Source organism: Rhinopithecus bieti, unplaced genomic scaffold, assembly GCF_001698545.2.
Source record: "Rhinopithecus bieti isolate Rb0 unplaced genomic scaffold, ASM169854v2 scaffold_6513, whole genome shotgun sequence".
Classification (NCBI taxonomy): Eukaryota; Metazoa; Chordata; class Mammalia; order Primates; family Cercopithecidae; genus Rhinopithecus; species Rhinopithecus bieti.
In genome coordinates this window covers 4,359,011-4,379,831 of record NW_016805931.1, presented here as the reverse complement: position 1 = coordinate 4,379,831, position 20,821 = coordinate 4,359,011, and the positions used below count along the sequence as shown (strand labels likewise).

At 37.0% G+C, this 20,821-nt stretch overlaps 1 protein-coding gene across 7 annotated transcripts in view; it reads left to right on the top strand.

Annotated features, from left to right (window-relative positions):
- PDE4D (phosphodiesterase 4D) overlaps positions 1-20,821 on the top strand; it is a 640,379-nt gene that overhangs the window by 606,960 nt on the left and 12,598 nt on the right. For all 7 annotated transcript variants that reach the window (XM_017874238.1, XM_017874239.1, XM_017874236.1 and 4 more), the window contains 5 exons: positions 9,271-9,364; positions 10,693-10,865; positions 11,827-11,925; positions 12,808-12,972; positions 14,002-14,101. In XM_017874238.1, the coding sequence (XP_017729727.1) occupies positions 9,271-9,364; positions 10,693-10,865; positions 11,827-11,925; positions 12,808-12,972; positions 14,002-14,101 (631 nt within the window). The remainder of the gene's footprint in view (positions 1-9,270; positions 9,365-10,692; positions 10,866-11,826; positions 11,926-12,807; positions 12,973-14,001; positions 14,102-20,821) is intronic.

The following is a 20,821-nucleotide window of genomic DNA, read 5'->3' as shown; positions in this document are numbered from 1 at the left end:
ATTGTCTCATTTAATCCTCATTGTATCTGTTCTGGTTATTTATTGCTATGTAAGAAATCACTTCAAACCTAATACTTTGAAATATGAATGTATTTTTATTAGTTTTCATGGCTTTCTGGGTTAACTGGTCTTGGCTAGACATTCTTGCTTGGCATTCCTCATGTGGTTGCAGCCCAATGGTTAGCTATCTGAAAGCTGAACTGGCTGGATGACTAAGATGGCTTCTCCCCCTCAGGTCTGGCTCTGGGCTGGGGTGGCTGCCATTACTGAAGACTGGCCAGGCATGTGTGCTCTTTCTTGTGCAAGCACTCTCTTGCACACTGTCTCTTCACTGTCTATGAAGTTAACATGGACTTCTTATAGCATAGCCTCTCAGAGTAGTCAGACCTTTTTTTTTAACCTAATGGCTTAGGGGTCCCAATAGCACATTCAAAGAAAGCAGGATGAGAGCTGCAAGATTTCTTATGACTTAGCCTCAGCAGTCATGCACCATCACTTGTTGGTTACACAGGCCAACTCCAGATTCAATGTAGGACAGTGTGGCTCGTTAAGAGTATCTTTGGAGACTAGCAGCCATGGTAATCCACTTTACAGACGAGGAAGCTGACACACTAAAAAGATGATTTGTCAGTGATTGTGCACAAAAGATTTAAACTTGCAATTCTTGTTCTTAGTACCAGAGTGAACCTGGGAAAAATCATTTTTTTCTCTCTAGGTCTCAATTTTATGTGGAAATGAGGGAATTAGAGGGGGTGATATTAAAGTTACTTTCTATTCCTCTCAGTCTTTTAAATATTTGGATTGAGATTACGGGAGGAGTAATGGTAAGGAACAAACCAAAAGAAGCAGCTTTGGATAGGGCTTGCTAACAATGTTGAATGAAGGAGGAAAGGTGATGCCATATAGGGGAACATGCCGGGTTACTCAAGAATTCAGCTAGATGGTTTATATTAAACACCTGACAGTGTCTGACTCACATGAAACACCTGTTGAATGGTAGGAAAGAGTCACAGATTCCATCTGAGATACCAGAAGAAATATGGGCTCACTGACTGAAATGGAAGTAATTATACTAAGAACTACTTTAAATAGAAAAATGTCTCACAGTTTTGAAAAAGTTTGTCGTGACTAGCAGGGCATTCGAGAGAAGAATCTTATATTTGGAAATATGGCACTAAAGTTCAAGTTAGAAGTGGTCATTGAAGAGTGTGGGCCTGGGACAGAGTCTCTGTGGAGATCTCAAGTTGGGATTCATAGAAGAAGGCAAAGGTCAGAGAAGTGGAAAGAAAACCAAAGAAGTTCAGGATCCTGGGAGTTGAGGGAGAGTAGTAGGAATGATCAAACATGTGGAACACTTCAGAGAAGTAAGGGAGACCAGAGAAAAGGAGGACCTTAGTATTCCTCTGGGGGTAGCTTTAGTGGAATGTTGGAACTTTAATTTCTTCCTTTTGTAGAGGAGTAAGAGTGATGGAAGTGAATACAACAGATGTTAACAGCAGCAGAGGACTGTAGCAGCAAAGGACCAGTAGAAACTCAGAGGGATAAAGTGTTACAGGAGTGCTTATCAGACAGCATGCTCTCTAAGACAGACATGCCACATGTGGAAATAGTTAAATGCCAGGAAGACTGCAAAGTAACCATACCAGCAAGTTGAAGCACAGAGTAGTAAGCACAGACTTTGAGATGGAGAGGAGGTAGAATGCACAGAATTATATGCTAAAATAGACTGAAACCTAGTTTTTCCTCATTTCTCACCCTCAAGACCTCTTTAGTATTAAAGTTACAGGGTAATACTACACCAAACCAAATAGAAAATGCTGTTTTTCCAGAAAGAACTTTGATTTCTCATTTAACCCTCCTCATAAAATGTCTGATTACTCTTGAGCTCAATTCTGGATTCGTAAGAGCCACTCATTCCTTTCTTAACTTTGTGTACAGTTATTAAAATGTTCTCTTCTGGCCGGGCCCCGTGGCTCACACCTGTAATCCCGGCACTTTGGGCGGTGGGTGGATCCCCTGAGGTCAGGAGTTCGAGATCAGCCTAAGCAACATGGTGAAATCCCATCTCTGCTAAAAGTACAAAAATTAGCCAGGCGTGGTGGTGGGTGCCTATAATCCCAGTTACTCGGGAGGCTGAGGCAGGAGAATCGCTTGAACCCGGGAGGCGGAGGTGACAGTGAGCTGAGATTGCGCCACTACACTCCAGCCTGGGGGACAGCGAGACTCTGTCTCTAAATAAATAAATAAAATGTTCTCTTCTGATCAAAATACAGATCCAGAGTTCTATATACAAAACACTGCATTCCCTATGCATACACCGTGCCCTGGCTTTCAGATTTTCCTCCCCCTAGAATTATAAGTGGTCCCCACCCCTAGATTTTGAAGGTTTAGAGCTCAGTCATACATAACAATAGAAACAAAAGGAGCTGAGAGCAGCCATGCCACACAGGTGAGGGAATGTGTCATTGCCATCTGTGAATTCTGGACATTAGCCGTATTGTTAAATCCCTATGCTTTTATGTTGGAAGAGGGGAGAACTACAGTTATTTCTACATCACCAGGGAGCCACTTGTTTTGGATTTGAGAGAGGGAAGCAATTAAAATGCTCGATTGCCATTTTGAAGCAGTTTTATTTGGAAGGAAGGGAAGCCAGAGGACATTAAAATTCATAGAAAATGCTCTCCAAAAGGATGGGCAATTTTTAAGAATGAACTACAAATTTTGAGGAGTTTTATGGTCATTATTCATCACTGTGAGAGGGAAGCCCCATTCATCTTTTCTCAGGGTGGCTTCAGAGCTGCAGGGATACCATTATTCAATGGCGTTTGTCGGGTGAGGAGAAAGCCTCCTCCCCAGAGGCTGGGCCTTGCCAACCAATCCCAAAGCAGCCTGCACCGAGGCCACACCCCCTCACCTTATAGGCTGAGAGCTGGAATGTGATTGGTGCAGAGTTGGGGTTTTATGGGAGGGGCTTCTTGTCACTCTTCCCGGCTTCCCTGCAGTTCCTTATTTGGTAGCTTTTGACAGGACTGGCCTTTCTTGCAACTAAGCATCTTGACATACATTATTCATTAAGCCCTGGAGCTCGGGAGAGAAAGATGCAGACCCTTAGATCTTTAGATATTCCTTTATCACGTGGATTTTCTTTATTCAGAATAGTTGCTGAATTTTGTGCCATTCTGGAGTCTTACAAATGGCATGTATTCGATGGGAAGACAGCTGGATGGGATTTAATGCGAGGCTTTCTTATGTGTACTTAATTACCAAAAATCTTTAAAAACTCATACTCTGCGTGGCTTGTGGAGGTTGTTAAAGTAGCGAGATTTTGAAGCTAAATACATTTTAAAGCTTACTATATATATACATATATATTATATATATACACACATATAATCAATCAAAAATGCCTGAAGCAAACTATTTACTGTCAGTGTCTTGGGGCTACATAAAGGTAAGATTTATTTAGCTTTTGAAAACTTCTTACTCTGATTACATAACTGATAGTTTTAACAAATTACAGTAGAGTCTAAGCTTTCTAAGCAATTTTGTATTCTTTCCTTACACATGAATTAGGAAGAAATATGTGTTAATAGTGGTCAAGATTGTATAACTTTCATCAGTTGTAGTTTGCATGTTAAAATAGCTTTTTAGATATGCAGTGGTTCTTCTGTTTCTCCTGTGGTATATGTTTGAATTGTGCTTGAAAAATATACAGTGATTAAATACATTCATTGCAAATAAATTATTGGGCCAAATTACTTGTACTGATTTATGGATTCCAGTTAGTATGTTGCACATAAAGTTTATAAAATTAATTTGTGGCTGTTTCTAAAAATCTGTACTACTTTAACCTGATGAGGAAAACGTTTTTTTCACCTTTAGCTATAAAGCCCTAGGTGATATTAAAAATGGACATTATTTGACTATTTAAGTGATATTAAAGTGAAAACTTGATTATCTATTATACTTGCAAAACTGAACAGAGTTTTTTTTGCACTGTTAGTTTTGTGAATCTCAAGAAATGAATAAGCAATTTAATAAGATGTATCCATGTTTGGCAGGCTTTTGCATGTCCTGTGGTAACATTAGCATTGTGGTCCTGTCTCCACAAGAGAAGGAGGTAGAAAAACCTTATTCAGTCCTAAATGAAGCATCACTTCACAGATTGAAGTTTATCCTTGGATATTTGAGCCAATCACAACACATTTTAAAAGATTCATTTTCTGTTACTCTGAGGATTTTTAGATTGGAGTGTTTGTCATTTGTTTTGTTTCTTTCTTTTTGAAGGACAATTTCCCCTTTGTTTTAGAGATTTACTTGAATTCTAAAAAAATTAGCAAACTTATTTCAGTATTGGTTGTCCAAGTAGCCGTGATTCCTTACCTCCCTTTAAATCTGTGGATGATTCAGATTTTTAAAATGTTTTTTAAGTATATAGACTTCTATTATTTGAATTTTGTTAGCCATTCCTTGGCTAAAAATCTTCAGAAATACAGAAAAGTAGAGAGAGTAATATAAGAAGCCCTCATTATCCCCCAGAATTTAGCTCCTAGCTTTTAGCCAGCTCACAATTGATGTTTTTTTGAAGGGCTTCACATTTGTTCTATGATTATGAACCATTTGTACTATGAATATGAATAATACTGCCAAGAATCTAAATATAGAATTTTAGTACTTTTCTTTTGAGGAAAATTTTCCTGGACAGCTTTATGTTTAATACTGTAAATTTAAAACATGTAAAATGGCAAATATAGATATATTTGGTCTTAGGCATTTTGAAGGATTTATTTTTTGCAGTCAATGGAGTATTTGTTTAAATAACTTTGAATACTGATATCTGCCAAACTTGTAATGCATCACAGTGCAGCATATTCGAATGATTTTTAGCAGAACATTGTCAGGAAAAAATAAGCAAATTTTCTTACTATTGGACCCATACCACCTCCTTAAATATACATTGGGAAGATATATAATATACCCAGTAGCACATTGGCGTGATGTAGAAGTATAGGAGATTACATTTAAGAACATTTTAATTTTGTTTTATTATTTTAGTTTGCTTCCTGAACAATCTTAAATACAGAATGTAAATTGAAGAATTGCAGTTCTGAAAAGCAAAATACAGTATTCAGATTCAACTGCATTTGTACTTTCCTTTATGCCTTAACTGCTGTACACATTCTGATGTATAATGAGAACAAAGGATTCAAAAGCATTCACTTAGAAATCCTCCCCTGTTTTCTCAGTTGCAACCCTAAATCTGTGTATTGTTTTCAGACTACTTAGGCCAAAAACATTTAGAAATTCATCAGTGGAAAATATTTAGAGGTCACTTAAAAAAATAAACTAAATGCTTAATTAAATGGTTCTGCATTTTGCAGTCAGTTCTTTTCAAACAGCAGTTTAATGTTTTGTCCCTTCTAAGTTTATTAATTGAGAAATATGATGAGATTCCCAGAAGACTACATTGTATTAGCTTTAAATCAGTCCTTCCCCCTTTGGTAATTTTATGTAGTTATCTTAGTAGATATTATGTAATTATTTTTAGATGAGAGATTTGTCACATTTCTAAATGTTTGTTGAATGATCTAGTGCATTTTTTAAGGATGTCTAGCTATGCACTCCAAAACCAATTTGTGAGATCAACTACCAGTTGAGAAAGCACTTATGGTAATTTTTGTGGTTATTAATTTAGCTTCGCTGGACTGAAAGTTTTATGTGGATAGCAAAAAAGGAAAACAATGTTAATTCCTTTTAGAAGATACCCTTGTGTTATAACTTAATGTACGCTTGAAAATTATCTTTAGGAAATTGCTTATACTGTCTCCCTAGGGAAGAGAGGTGATTGCTTCAAATATTGTCTTTTATAATTATGTTAAAATGAAATATTGACTTCCTTGGAGTCCCTTTTAAGCCTTGGTAGGGAGGTGGGCATGTGATGGAGGATTTCTCCAATCCATGTTTTTGTGTTTTAAATAAAGGCTGGAAAGTAATCTGGGGATAATGTATATGATGCAGAAAGATAAAAATGGAACATGCAGTATGTCACTTATCTAGTCTGTACAATATTTAGGTTCCTTTCACTGGCTTTTTTCTTCAGTTATCTGTACTAACTGGCTATTTTGGTGAATTGTTTGAGCAAACTGCCAGGAGAATTACACTTCATTGTTTATATTCTTTTAGAAAAATCCAATAATATATGTAGCATATCTGCAGGTAGCATCCACATTTTCTACTTAGGCGTATGGCAACATAATCCTTATACTAGGTTGTGTGCAAGTTAGAAGATGAACCTGTGATAACTGAGTCTTTATCTGTCTTGGTCAATCACCCCCAGAAGGCTTCCCTTGTTTCACTTTATTGAGAGAAGTACAAGGAGGGCAGCAGTTCCTGTATAGACTGCTGAGATTCTAGCAATGGTGAGAGCCCTGCCTCTTCCCCCATCTTTTATTAAAAAAAAGGACTTTGTCATGACCAGGTAGTTCTTAATAGCAACTTTTAGCTCATAACATGAAAAATTTTCGGTCAAAGAGGTATTTCATTGAATATGTGTTTAAAATGTTTAGCAGACTCTTTTCTTTGGAATGTGCTTTGCCTAATGAGCATATTTTTCCAAGTGAATTTATCTGTAAAGCAAAGATTTTTTATTATTATTATACTTTAAGTTCTGGTATACACATGCAGAACGTGCAGGTTTGTTACATAGGTATACACATGCCATGGTCATTTGCTGCACCCATCAACCCGTCATCTACATTAAGTATTTCACCTAATGCTATCCCTCCCCTAATCCCCTACCAGCTGACAGGCCCTGGTGTGTGATGTTCCCCTCCCTGTGTCCATGTGTTCTCATTGTTCAGCTCCCACTTATGAGTGAGAACATGTGGTGTTTGGTTTTCTGTTGCTGTGCTAGTTTGCTGAGAATGATGGTTTCCAGCTTCATCCATGTCCCTGCAAAGGACATGAACTCATCCCTTTTTAGGGCTGCATAGTATTCCATGGTGTATATATGCCACATTTTCTTAATCCATTCTGTCAGTGATGGACATCTGGGTTGGTTTCAAGTCTTAAGCAACGAGTTTTTTTAAACCTGTGTATGCATGACATTTTAGTTGTGCTTTTGAGACATGGCTGTGGTTTCCCATACTAATGCTATTCCAAATTCTTTATGGGATTTGAGAAAGAGGAACTAGTGATTTAAGTAAGTATTTTTATGGTCATAACTATAGTCAAATCCTTCATCTGTCTGACCTGCAATGATAAAAATCAGCTATTACTATAAAAGGCACAAAAGTTAGGGACTGAGTGCCAGAAAGTGAGCTGGGAGAAGGAACTCAAATAATATAGAGCATCTACTATGTGCCAGGCTAAATAGAAGACACTTTATATATTAGCTCATTAAATTATTTGATAGCCCATAATTTACTCAAGAAACTATAACTTTGTAAAGAGGGACAGAAAAATTTTTGAACACTATTATAAATGTCTACAAATATTCTTAGAAGGCCCAAAGTTTATTTTTTTCAGTAGGTTATAAGATATAATGCCGAGTGAACACAAGCAGTAACCCACATTCTGTATACCACCTGATGCCAGTTTTAAAAATATGTATTCACATACAAGGGTAGAAAAAAGGCATAGAAGGAAATTTGACAAATTATCTGTGGTTATCTTCCAGCAGTGGAGATTTACATTATTTTTGTTTTTTCGATATAGCTTTCTAAATTTTCTATAGCACATGTACATTTTATAATTAGAAAGGAGTTATAAAAACATGTGAACAAAGAAGTGAACTTAGTGTTCCCGAGTTTGAGACTAAGCTCTCTAGACCAGTAATTTAACAACCAGAATTTGTACTGGTCATGCCAGTTCTTTGTTTTTGACTACATTGGAATGCGAATACACATTTCTCTCATCCAACAGTACATCGAAATGGTTGAGGTTTTTTTGTTTGTTTTGATAACAGTTAAATGCTGAGTTAAAACCTAATCTAGATGGTCTGTAAGATTGACTTTGGAAGTTATTTAGCAAATGGTGTAGAGTTAGGCTGTCTTGGTATGAATTATGCAGAGAAGCAAAATAATTCTAAATAAATACTGAGTAAGAATTATATTTCAAACATTACTAAAATATAAACTCAACACTTACCTTCATACTTAAATGAGAATTTATGGTGAAATTCCAAATTTTAAAGGCTAATCTGATGATTAGAGTAAATATGTCTGACATTTTTTTCTCGTCAACTATCTAACAGCAGTTACTCTATGTATAGAAAAAATATGTTGTTTCTCTATATTAAGGCAAATGTTGAAGGCTTATTAAAAGGCCTTGTCGGGCTGTTTTCAGAGTCAAAGGACTCTGAAATGCCTAATGCTTAAGAAACAGCTGATGGGGGTGAGGGAAGTGTACAATCTTGGGGAGTTTTGGATACTGGTAATGCCATGTGGTGCTGGTAGGTTAATTCCAGTGTTTCTTTCAATGAAATAGGCACTGTGGCATCAGTAATAAAAATTGTGAAGTAGATTATTGAAAATTGACCTGTTTCCTATTTAGTGACTTGGGAAAATGGTAAATTTGGTGGATGTTGAGAACCAATAAATGTTATACTCTTACTTGAAAAACAACTTTTAAAAGGAAACATTATACAGTATTTATTTAGATATTTTACTTCTCCATAGTTCTAGAAGAGTACTCAAGTCTATTAAGTTTTGCTTTGGAGTAAAAGACTAAATTTTCAGCCCTTGATCAGTATATATATATTCATTTCTGCTAATGATAAATTGATGAAAGCATTCCATGTTTTATTGTATGGCAACACTTTAATGTGCTATAAATTAGTTTCTCTCTTCTCTAAATAACTAATAATACATCTTAATTTTTAATTTCCTTTTCTTTGCTTATTTCTCCTGATTTTCCCTTCAGTCCTTGAGAGTCTAAATTTGTGCTGGTCAAACTGGTGGCCATGAGCCACATGTGATTATTTAAATTAAAAGTAGTTAAAATTAACTAAAATTCAAATTTTGGCTTCTCATTTGCACTAGCCACATTTCAAATGCTTAGTAACCACCTGTGGCTAGTGACTGCTGTCATTGGAGGCATAGATGATGGTGTTTTCCCTCATTGAAGAAAGTTCTGCTGGAAGGCACTGTTCTAAATTGTCAGGACAAGTTAAAATTCTTTGGGCATATCTTCCTGTATCTCAGAGTATGCATATGTATTTCCCTTCAACTTTCCTCTTCTATTATTTCATTTTACTTTTCTGTTTTTCAGTTTAAAAGGATGCTTAATCGGGAGCTCACCCATCTCTCTGAAATGAGTCGGTCTGGAAATCAAGTGTCAGAGTTTATATCAAACACATTCTTAGGTGAGAATAACAACGTTCAATTGAAAATGTTTTCTCCAGTTGTTTGCTTGTTTTTATAGGAGGATTGGGGTGCCAACTCATTTTGGAAACCTAACAAGTGTTAGAAGTTCTATTTGTTTTCATTTGTCATATTAATAATTTGACACTATACGCCTCTGAGTTTTAGAGTTGCAGGTGACAAAGTACATTTTCTTAGTTTTATTTAGGACTTTGGGAATTCTCAAATCAAGGTTATATATTGCCATTTTTTCGTAGTACCAAACTGTAAAATATATTTTATAGAGAGATCTATTCATGTATTCAACAAATTCTTATTAAATGCCAGCCATTGTTGGGCAATAGGTGTTGAATGATGAATTAGAAATGATTCCTACCCTCGATGAATTGACAGTCTCGTGGACATAAAGTTTGCTAATAATGGCTGAGTTTGGTGTCCTGGGACAACTCTTGTACCTCATCCACAGAAAGAAAATGCAGTAAATAAAGGGCAGTAATTTGAATGTATCCTGGACTTACTTTCAAAACAAAATTGCTGTTATATATAGTTAACATATTTATTAAACACTTATGAAACATGTTCTATGTACAAGGATGAGTTAGAGTTGCTTATCACTGCCTTGAAATCGTGGATGAAAGTATGAAGACATGTTAGGTCTTTTACTATAGAACGCAATTAGCTTATGTGTGTATTCAGTTATCAGGTAATATTTACGATTCTCTATACTCCCATAAAACCTGGAGACTTAACCCTTATCTCACTATCATACAGAAATAAAAAGTAGCAGAATTAATCTAAGTCATCCAAAACCTGCTGTTTCAACTCCCACGGTGTTACCCATTTCAGTTAGCTGTTAGTTGTATATACTGCTGTTTTCATGACATTTGTGTGTAAAGTTTCTAACATTTCAAAGTACGTATTGAAACTGGAGTCCTTAGTTGGCAAGAACAATTTTCAGTTCATTCAGTCAATTTCAAATAGGAATGGAATTGATGAACAGTGGAAATAACCACCTGTTGTGTATTCTCTGAGTTGGCTGTCATGCTAAGTCTTGCAACATTTTTTATTAGGACATTGTATCAAAGAGGTAACCATGGAATACATTTGATATTATTATTTTGTAGTGGAACTTATTTGCTTAATTTTGTGTTTGAAGATATCAAATTAAGTCCAATTCAAATGTAAATACTGAACTCTCTAAAAGGAAAATTTTTAGTTGGAAACATTTCCTGGAATATATAATGATCAATTATAATCCTTCCAGTTATGCATATGATGATATAAAAACAGATAGAATAATAAATATAGAACATTTTCTGAATTTCTCAAGATAAGCAACATGAAGTGGAAATTCCTTCTCCAACTCAGAAGGAAAAGGAGAAAAAGAAAAGACCAATGTCTCAGATCAGTGGAGTCAAGAAATTGATGCACAGCTCTAGTCTGACTAATTCAAGTATTCCAAGGTTTGGAGTTAAAACTGAACAAGAAGATGTCCTTGCCAAGGTATGATGATTTCAAAGATCAGGATCATAAATATTAAATGATGCCCTTTTATGAATTTTCACTTCTAGTCTTTTGAATAGATAGAAAAGTGTATTAATTGGAGTTTTTTTTTTTTTTTTTTTTTTTTTTTGAAGGGCAGGTGTTTTATAAAGCTCTTTGTAAAGTGCCTTAGACAGGTGGTTTGGTATGTATGTTTTAGGGGCTTGGGAGGTGATTATTTGCATCTTCATTTCATTGTTTGGCCTTAAAGAGTTAGAAATCTGTCATGTCTTCTGGGTTTTAGGAAAACAGTTAAGGTTTTGTGAATAGATTTTATCCATTAAATGCTTTGTGATTGATACTTAAAGTACATAAATATGTTGTAATGTCAAAGTCATAAGGTTAAGCCATACTATTCAGTTTTCAGTACATTTAAGTAAATGTGCCTAAAGTTTGCCTATGCTTACATGGTGTGTCTGTTAACATTTAAAATGGATCATTGTTTAAAAAAATCTAACAATCTTTACACTGAAGTCTGTTTTTTGGAGGATTTTTGTTTTTGTTTGTTTGTTGGTTGGTTGGTTGGTTGGTTGGTTTTGAGACGTAGTCTAACCCTGTCGCCCAGGTTGGAGTGCAGAGTGCAGTGGCGCAATCTTGGCTGACTACAACCTCTGCCTCCCGGGTTTAAGCAGTTCTCTTGCCTCAGCCTCCCAAGCAGCTGGGATTACAGGCACACACCACCACACTTGACTAATTTTTTTATTTTTAGTAGAGATGGGGTTTCACCATGTTGGGCAGGCTAGTTTCGAACTCCTGACTTCAAGTGATCTGCCCACCTCAGCCTCCCAAAGTTCTGGGATTACAGGCTTGAGCCTCCATGCCCGGCCACCTAAAGTCTGTAATTTTTCAATGATTGTGTTCATTGAGTCATATTTTACTCTACTTTCTAATTTTTTGGTATCTTTTTATTTTTTTACTCCAGGAACTAGAAGATGTGAACAAATGGGGTCTTCATGTTTTCAGAATAGCAGAGTTGTCTGGTAACCGGCCCTTGACTGTTATCATGCACACCATTTTTCAGGTAATGTTGTTGAGTTCGATTACATTTCTTTTGTTTAGGAACTTAATGTCCAGTCTGTAGCTTGTGCATACATTTTGTCTTTTTTAATATTCCCCATCTTTTGCTTATTTTTATACTTTTATCCTTATTTGCTCCTTTGCCAAGGGACAAGTAAAGACACAGAAAGGTGGAGTGTGTATAAACCACAAATACATCAATTTTGTTATTTTTTTGCATTTAAGATAAAGATGTAATATAGCCAAGTTGAAGCAATTTATTAAAATAATAATGTAGACATTATCTTAGTCATCTGAACCTGACTGGCATAGAGAATGGAAGTACTAACTTTAAAAAAATGAATAAAGCCCCTGCTGGCTAACCTTAGAATATAGTTTTTTCAGTCACTTTCTTGTGTCCTGCTTCTTTCTCCATATCTATTTCGCACTCTTATTGACGCTTTCTCCGGCTCAGGGTGGGATTTAAATGAGAAGTTGAGGATGTTGTAGATACCTTGGGACTGGAATGGGAAACTCCAGCCCTAGAGAGGACGTTGATTTTCAGTTCGTGTGATGCAGGGGTTGAATTAATAGTGCTTGACTGGAGCTGCCTCCATGATAATAGGACACAGAAACTTTTAGAGTTGGCACCTCATTCCTGACACCATACAGCTAGGGCATAGTATTCTTGGATTCCAGCAGGACAACCCAACTTTGGTTTTGTCCCAAAGTCCCTGGATCTTCTCAAAGGTTCCCATTTTCCTCACTAGACATGTGAGAGTGCAGTTGCCATTTCCAGGTTATCCATTGGCAACACTGCTGTGTGTGTGTTTTTTTTTTAAACATACTCTATGGAGAAATTGTTTACATAAAGACAAAAATGTTAAAATGATTTTTTTCCCTACAGGAACGGGATTTATTAAAAACATTTAAAATTCCAGTAGATACTTTCATTACATATCTTATGACTCTCGAAGACCATTACCATGCTGATGTGGCCTATCACAACAATATCCATGCTGCAGATGTTGTCCAGTCTACTCATGTGCTATTATCTACACCTGCTTTGGAGGTAAATCTGTTTTCTGAAATTTCAAGAACACTAACTTGCCACTCATAAAGGTCTATTAAACTTTTATCTGAAGGGTTTTCAATGGAGAAAATAATTGGATTCATTGGAAGTATAATTTATTGACTTACGGGGGAAAATGCTGTGGTGAATAGACAGTCAAATCTTTGATGGATTTTGCTTGTGAAAGTTGGTCACAGATTTAATGATTGATCTGTTTATGATGTTGCTTCTTTGAAATGATCCACTGGACGTTTCATAAAGCACATCTGGCTTATTCACTTTTTGTTAATTTGTTTTCTTGAAGTGTAATCTGACGGCTTTTATTTATAGGCCAAAGAACGTTTTATAAAACATGAGCAATATATTGATATTTTCATAGAATATATTAGAAGGAAATACTTTAATTTTCTAAATCCTAAGAAGTTATTTCGTTAGTTGTTTACTAAAGCAATTTGATTTTCTTAAAATATATTTTATTTATGTCTGGAGGCATTTTGGTTGTTACAACTATCACATTTTTAGTTGTACATGATACTGGCGTCTTGTCGGTAGAGGCCAGGAATTCTGCTAAAAATCCTACAGTGCACAGGACAGCCTCCCACGCAGTTATCGGGCCCAAAATGTCAATAGTGCTGAAGGTGAGAAACCCTGGTTTTGATTAAAGAAAAGAAAAAAATGGTTCATGTCTTACTAATTTTATGTACATTTTCAGAATATTCTTAGACATCTTAAATACTTAGAAAATAAACTATTATTTTCTTTTAAAAGAATTTCAGAGTTTTAAAATAATATTTTAAAAAATACAGTGAATAGAAAACATTTGATCATGAGATGTAATAAAATTAGATAAAATGGTTTCTTCCAAGATTATACTTTAAAAGTTCATAAGTATCTAAGACTCTCCCTTGACACATTATAACACATTTTGAAGCTCCATTTTGTTTTCCATTTAAATTCTAGAGATTTCTCATTTGTTTAATTCATATCATTGTAGAACAGTAATATTATCTATATTGTCTGATTTTCCAGGCCGTGTTTACAGATTTGGAGATTCTTGCAGCAATTTTTGCCAGTGCAATACATGATGTAGATCATCCTGGTGTGTCCAATCAATTTCTGATCAATACAAGTAAGTAAACTTTATTTTTGCAGAACACATTTTTCCTTTGTACATTTTAGAATGACTAAGGGTCTTTGTAAACTCAGGGTGCTTCCAGAGCCATAATGTTCTTTTGATATGTGTATATATGTGTTTTAGTGATAGTGCATGTTAATGTAACTTAACTGAAAATTATCACTATATCCCTTGAGGCGTGTGATATTTGAAAAATGTGTTCCAGTTCTCTTTAAAAGTAATATATTGCTGTGTTACAAGGGTAATTAAAAATGAAAGTGTGCAGAAAGATTTAGAAAGTTACATTGGCCCTAAAGTTTTAAATTTAAAAAAGTTATGAGAATTAATGCTAAGTGTTCCTCACTTTATGTAGGTCATCATTTAATCCTCTACAGAGGCCATAACTTCTTCCTCCATACCCAGCCCCTTTTCTTTCCTTTTTAAAATCTTCTAATAAGGGTAACAGGAACTTCTCTCTTAATATTTTTTCAACTATTTGGTTTTTTCTCACTGTTAACATCTCATCTTACAAGAAGTCATCACTGAATTTGGAAATATAAGGAATGGTAGAGACTGTTTAATATGGAGCATCCCTGACATTGCTGCACAGAAAGCCTCTGTAGGGAATGTTTAGGTAATGCTTGAGCTATCCCTTAGTAAAGAGATTTAGGTTTATAGAAATTCTGTTTGGTACTAAGTGAACTATGACTTAATTCCCTCCCATATGGTAGATTGACATCATAAATTCACTTTTATATATAAAAACTATGCAAAGTTGTTGAAACTGTTGTATGTTTAAGAATCCGCCTTTTATGTTTGCTTGAGTCTGTGGATGATAGTCTTCTCGTGCCTATAGCAATCTAGCTGTAGAATTATTTATGTATTTACCATTCATTTCCTGTACTTTGCTGTATCTAGATTTAAAGAAGGAATGTAAAGGTAACCTTGCTTTGAGAGATTTAATTCAGAGTTTTAGGATTATTCACCTATTTTTATATCTTGTAATGGCCTCTGGACTATCCTATAGCAAAATGTACTCTAGTGACTCATCCATGTAGAGGATTGGAAAAGTCAGGGATTTCCTGAGATGTGTGGTTAGTCAAGTATTTTTTTAGAAGTTTAGTTTAGGGATTTATTTATCCAGATTAGGCAGGATAATATTTCATGCTCTACCTACCTATGAGTACCTATAATGGGGTACTTTTAAAACTCATCAAAGCATACATATAAAAATACACATTGGATGCAGCTCCCTGCATTTACATTGTATCAGTGGGGAGGGTTCATGATGTCCTTTCCAAGAAGAGCAGGGAGGTCATGCAATACAGTGCATGCTGCATGCTGGCACTTTACATGAGCCTGGCCTGATTTGTTATTTTGATGCTTATGCATGTCTTGGGATATTCTGAATTTTATTAATTTTTAGTAAATATATAAAATGTTTAATTTTTGTGTTTAAGATATATATATGTGTGTGTGTGTGTATATATATATATATGTAATCACCAAACATTCAGACTGGTATGTTTTCTTTGCATTCTATTACATACCATATGTTCCCTTAGAATTAAGAGTAGATTTAGAGAACAAATTAAAACAACTGATAGAAAAGTCACTGTCTTCCAAGTACTCTGATATGTTTTTTAAGAATAATGGGGACCTGCTCTATTGTTCATTCTTTTGAGCCCTTAAAGCAGCAGTCCCCTGTGTTTTTGGCACCAGGGACTCGGTTTTGTGGAAGACAATTTTTCCATAAACTGGGGGAGTAGGGAGAGAATGGTTTTGGGATGAAATTGTTCCACCTGAGATCATCAGGCATTAGTTAGATTCTCATAAGGAATGCACAACTTAGATCCCTTACATGAGCAGTTCACGGCCTCTGGGTGGATCGGGGACCCCTGCCTTAAAGGGCACTTGCGCTTTGGCTGGCACCTGGAGGGCCCTGGTGGGCATCAGGGTTCCTGTGCAGTCTGCCATTTAAGCTAACAAGGCCTCAGTCTACAGATGAATCTGATACTCTAAAGTTTGAGAACCAATGAAATAGTGGAGGAAGTTGAAGAAGATAATTTTATCTCCTTAGGATGTCTGTTTAAAGTCATTTTGCTGGTGACCTGCCTGGGATGGAAGGATAACGAATCCTGCTTCTGCAAATTCTTTGTTATTTAGTAATATTGCGATGATCTCCTTTCTGTGTGACCAAAGCGACATAGGGAAGTTCACAGTTGCCAGAGTAGCTTTGGATTGCTAAGGTTTTTTTGAGAGTGAGGTATGTTGAGGCTGTGTTATTCCTGAGGGAATGAATCAGCATTGTCACTTTGTACAGGAAAGTATCCCAGGGTTGCTCAGAGCCCCGGGGCATTATCAAAATTACTGCCTTAGTTAGCTTAGTCTGGCTAGGGATCATATAAGACAGAATTATCTTCCCAGCATGCAGTAAAGGAGTCCTTCTAATAACTTGTACACTTGTAATATGTAGCCTCATGAAATATTTTATCAAAATTTGTGCTTATTTTTAGTTTGCAGTAAACCTTTTTTAAATTTTGACTTTTTATATTTTATCTTTTATGGATGGCTTGAGCATCCGTGTCAAGCCAGCACATTCTCAGCTCTTGGCTCAGAGCTGGAGCTGCCATCCTGTCCAAGGCCTGCAGCTGAATCCATATTTCTCTTGATAAAGAATTCTAAAGACCTCCGATTATCGAATTTATAAACCCATAGTTGGTTACTTGTCTTACTTTAAGGAAGCTATGGAAGCACTGAGAGCTTAAGGCACATGAGGGGCGCTGGGAATTCCCTTGGCTGGTTCCCAGTGCAGTTAAGCCTCCTGCTTCTTACATGTGCTCTTCATTTTTCTTAATTATTTCAGTTGTTTTAGCTTTAGGTGCCACATGATTTTATGCTGATTGTATTTACACTCACTGAAAGCATGCTGGAGGTACTGCAAGCAGAGAGAGCCTTTCTACCTGGTAGAGTTGGTTAAGCTATACTAAATGATTTGAGTGTGGGGACTGTGAACAGGATTTAGAGAAATTGAAATTTCAGGTAGGAAGCTGCATAAATATTTTTTTAAGGACAATGCATATAAATAAATCCATAGACCAGGTGCAGTGGCTCACTCCTACAATCCCAGAACTTTGGGAGGCCAAGACAGGTGAATCACCTGATGTCAGGGGTTCGAGACCAGCCTGGCCAACAAGGTAAAACCCTGTCTTTACTTAAAAAAAAAAAAAAAATACAAAAACATTAGCCAGGCATCGTGGTGCATGCCTGTAATCCCAGCTACTCAGGAGGCTGAGGCAGGAGAATCGCTTGAACCCGGGAGATGGAAGTTGCAGTGAGCGGAGATCATACCATCGCACTCCAGCCTGGGCAACAAGAGTGAAACTCCATCTCAAAAAAATACATAAATAAATAAATCCATAAAATGTAAATAGCATCATGAAATTTTGAATATAAAATGCTGGAGGGTATATTTAGCTTAGCTTTATTTTCTGAAAAAAAATAGTATCAAAAGTACAGAATATAGCATTAAATTTTACTTGGAAAATGAATTATTTTTGTTAATAGCAAAGATGCCTAAGTTTGGGGCAGAAAGATTTATTCACATTAGTGATACATTCAAAGCATGTGGTTTTTGGTTTCCAAGAGCAGAGGCATTTCATTATATTAAGGTTAAGATGATCTGTCAGTATACACTTTTTTATTTCTCTACTCTTATTTTGAAATTAAAATTTTCATAGCTACACTAGTAGATTATATGTAGAATTTTATTTTTCTGTATAAACCCACAGCTTCAAAATAAGGATAAACTCATTTTTATCAAATGTGATTATATAGATATAGCTACAGAGATTATTTTATTTAACAAAAGGTACCGCAAGCCTACTAAATATTATAATAAATATTGTTCCAGGCACTCGGAACACATGGGTGGACTAGACAAATCCCTGGCTCTTAAGAGCTGGCATTCTGCTAGAAAAGGCAGAGCATGATAAGTGAATTTGTGGCATGTGATAGTACTAAGTGCTATGGAGAAACATAATGCAGGGTGAGGGCAGAGAGAGTGGATGAGTGGAGTGATGAATGAGGCAGTTTCCTTGGCAACTAAATATTAAGTTAAAACCACCACTTACCTCTGTCATTTCATGGAGAAATGTTTCTGAAGTCCTTTTGAAGACTTATGTTTATTTCACTTGTAACTTAGAGACATGGTGTAGCATGCTGTCATTTTCTAACTCAAGGCTAAGCCTAGCAAAGCTGTAAGAACAGTGAGTATAAGTCTTACAGGATACATATCTATAGTGTCTGCCCCAGTCTTAACTGTTTCAGCTTCAGGTCTTAATGTTGGCTGTCATCTGCCATATGGACTCCATCATAAGACACAAAAAGGCACAAAACCTAGTGGGTTTAGTTGGATTTTGGAGGCAATGTATTCCTTTGTGTGTGTTATTCTGGCTCATTTACTAAGTGAGCTGAAAAGCTGCTAGTTTAAATGGGGCACAGAACAAGAGAGTGTCAGAAAAACTCCTAGTTTTGAGTGGGGCTCTGCAACAGGTCCAGCCTGCTGTGCAAGCTGCTTTGCACATGGGCCACATGATCCAGCAGATTTAATGGTGCTTGGAATGTCAGTGGCAGATAGGAATGTTGTTTGGAGCCTTTGATAGAGCCCTCTGTGTGAATCACAGCACAGACTCTGGAGCAAGACCCTGCCATCATCCAAAGAAAGATAACTACTCTCCTTTTGAGACACAGATATAGGCCTGCTGCTGGGCCTTAGGAGATACTGATTGACCATGGGCCACCAAGTTTCCATGTGGTTTGAGTTGTCTGCCCATCATAATAGGGAGTTATCTAACGTGCCAAGCCATACGTTGGGTATGTACGACATTTATCATCAAATAAAGGTGGTGTAATACACGATCTATCAGGTCCGAGCAGACGCTGAAGGCACAAGTTACATAAAGAAGGGGCCCTAATGCCACTCCTATTAATTACACTGCTGTCTTTCTTCCAGTCTACACATGAGGTCGCATGGAAAGTTCCAACTACTGTAAACAAGTAGTTTACAGAGGGCCTCGTTTACAGATGGTTGTGCATGATATGCAGGTACCACCGGAAGTATACAGCTGCAGCAGCACTACTGCCCCTCTCTGGGACATCCCTGAAGGACAGTGGTGAAGGGGAGTCTTTCCAGTGGGAAGCACTTTAGGCAGGGTGATTGGTTGTTCACTTTGCTTGGAAGAAGGAATGGCCATATGTGCAATTATATTACCAGTTCATGGGCCATAGCTGATGATTTGTCTGGATAGTCAGGGACTTAGAAAGAACATGATTGGAAAACTGGTGAAAAAGAAATTTGGGGAAGAGATATGTGAATGATCTCTCTGAATGGACCAAAAAGTAAAGCTACTTTTGTCTCATGTGAATACTCACCAAAGTGTGACCTTGGCGGAGGAAGATTTTAGTAACCACGTAAATAGGATGACCCATTCTGTAGATACTAGTCAGCTTCTTTCCCTAACCACCCCTGTCATCACTCAATGCACTAAGAACAAAGTGGCCATGGTGGCAGGGATGGAGGTTATATATGGGCTTAGAAGCATGGACTTCCACTCACCAAGGCTGACCTGGCTATGACTATTGCTAAGTGCCCAATCCACCAGCAGCATAAACCAACACTAAACCCCCATGTAACAGCATTTTGGGGGGATCAGCCAGCTACCTGATGGCAAGTTGATTACATTGGACCACTTCCATGGTGGAAGGGGTAGCATTTTGTCCTTAGTGGAAAAGGCACTTTCTCTGGAAACAGATGTGCCTTCCCTGCACAGTTTTTCTGCCAAAACTATGGTATTGCATACAGCATTGCCGCTAACCGGGAACTCACCTTACTGGCAAAGAAGAGCTGCATTGGGCTCATGCCCATGGAAATCCCTAGTCTTACCCTATTCCCTAACATCCTCAATCAGCTGGTTTAATAAATTGGTAGAGTGGCCTTTTGAAGACTCAGTTACTCAGCTAGGAGGCAATACCTTGCAGGGTTGGGGCAAGGTTCTCCAGAAGGCCAGAAAGGCCATATATGTTCTGAATCAGCATCCAATATGTGGTGCTATTTCTCCCATAACCAGAATTCATGGGTCCCAGAATCAGTGGCTGGAAATGGGAGTGTTACCACTCATAATTACCCCCAGTGACCCACTAGCAAAGTTTGCTTCCTGTTCCTACAAATTTATGTGCTCCTAGCCTAGAGGTCTTGGTTTCAGAAGGAGGAATGCTTCTACCAGCACACACAACAGTGATTCCATTGAACTAGAAGTTAAGACCTAGCCACTTTGAGCTCCTTATACATCTGATTCAATCATCCAAGAAGGGAGTTAGTTACGGTGTTGACTGGGGTGACTGATCCTAACTACCAAGGGGGATTTGGATTACTACTCCACAACGAAGGTAAGGAAGAGTATGTGTGGAATAAGGAGATCCCTGAGGGCATCCTTTAATATTACCATGCCCTGCAATTAAGGTCAGCACAAAATAACCCAATCCAGGCAGGACTACTAATAGCCCAGACCCTTCAGGAATGAAGGTTTGGGTCACCCCACCAGGTAAAGAATCATGACCAGCTGAGGTGCTGGCTGAAGGCAAAGGGAATACAGAATGAGTAGTAAAAGAAGGTAATTATAAATACCAGCTATGACCATGTGACCAGTTATAGCAATAAGGACTATAATTGCCATG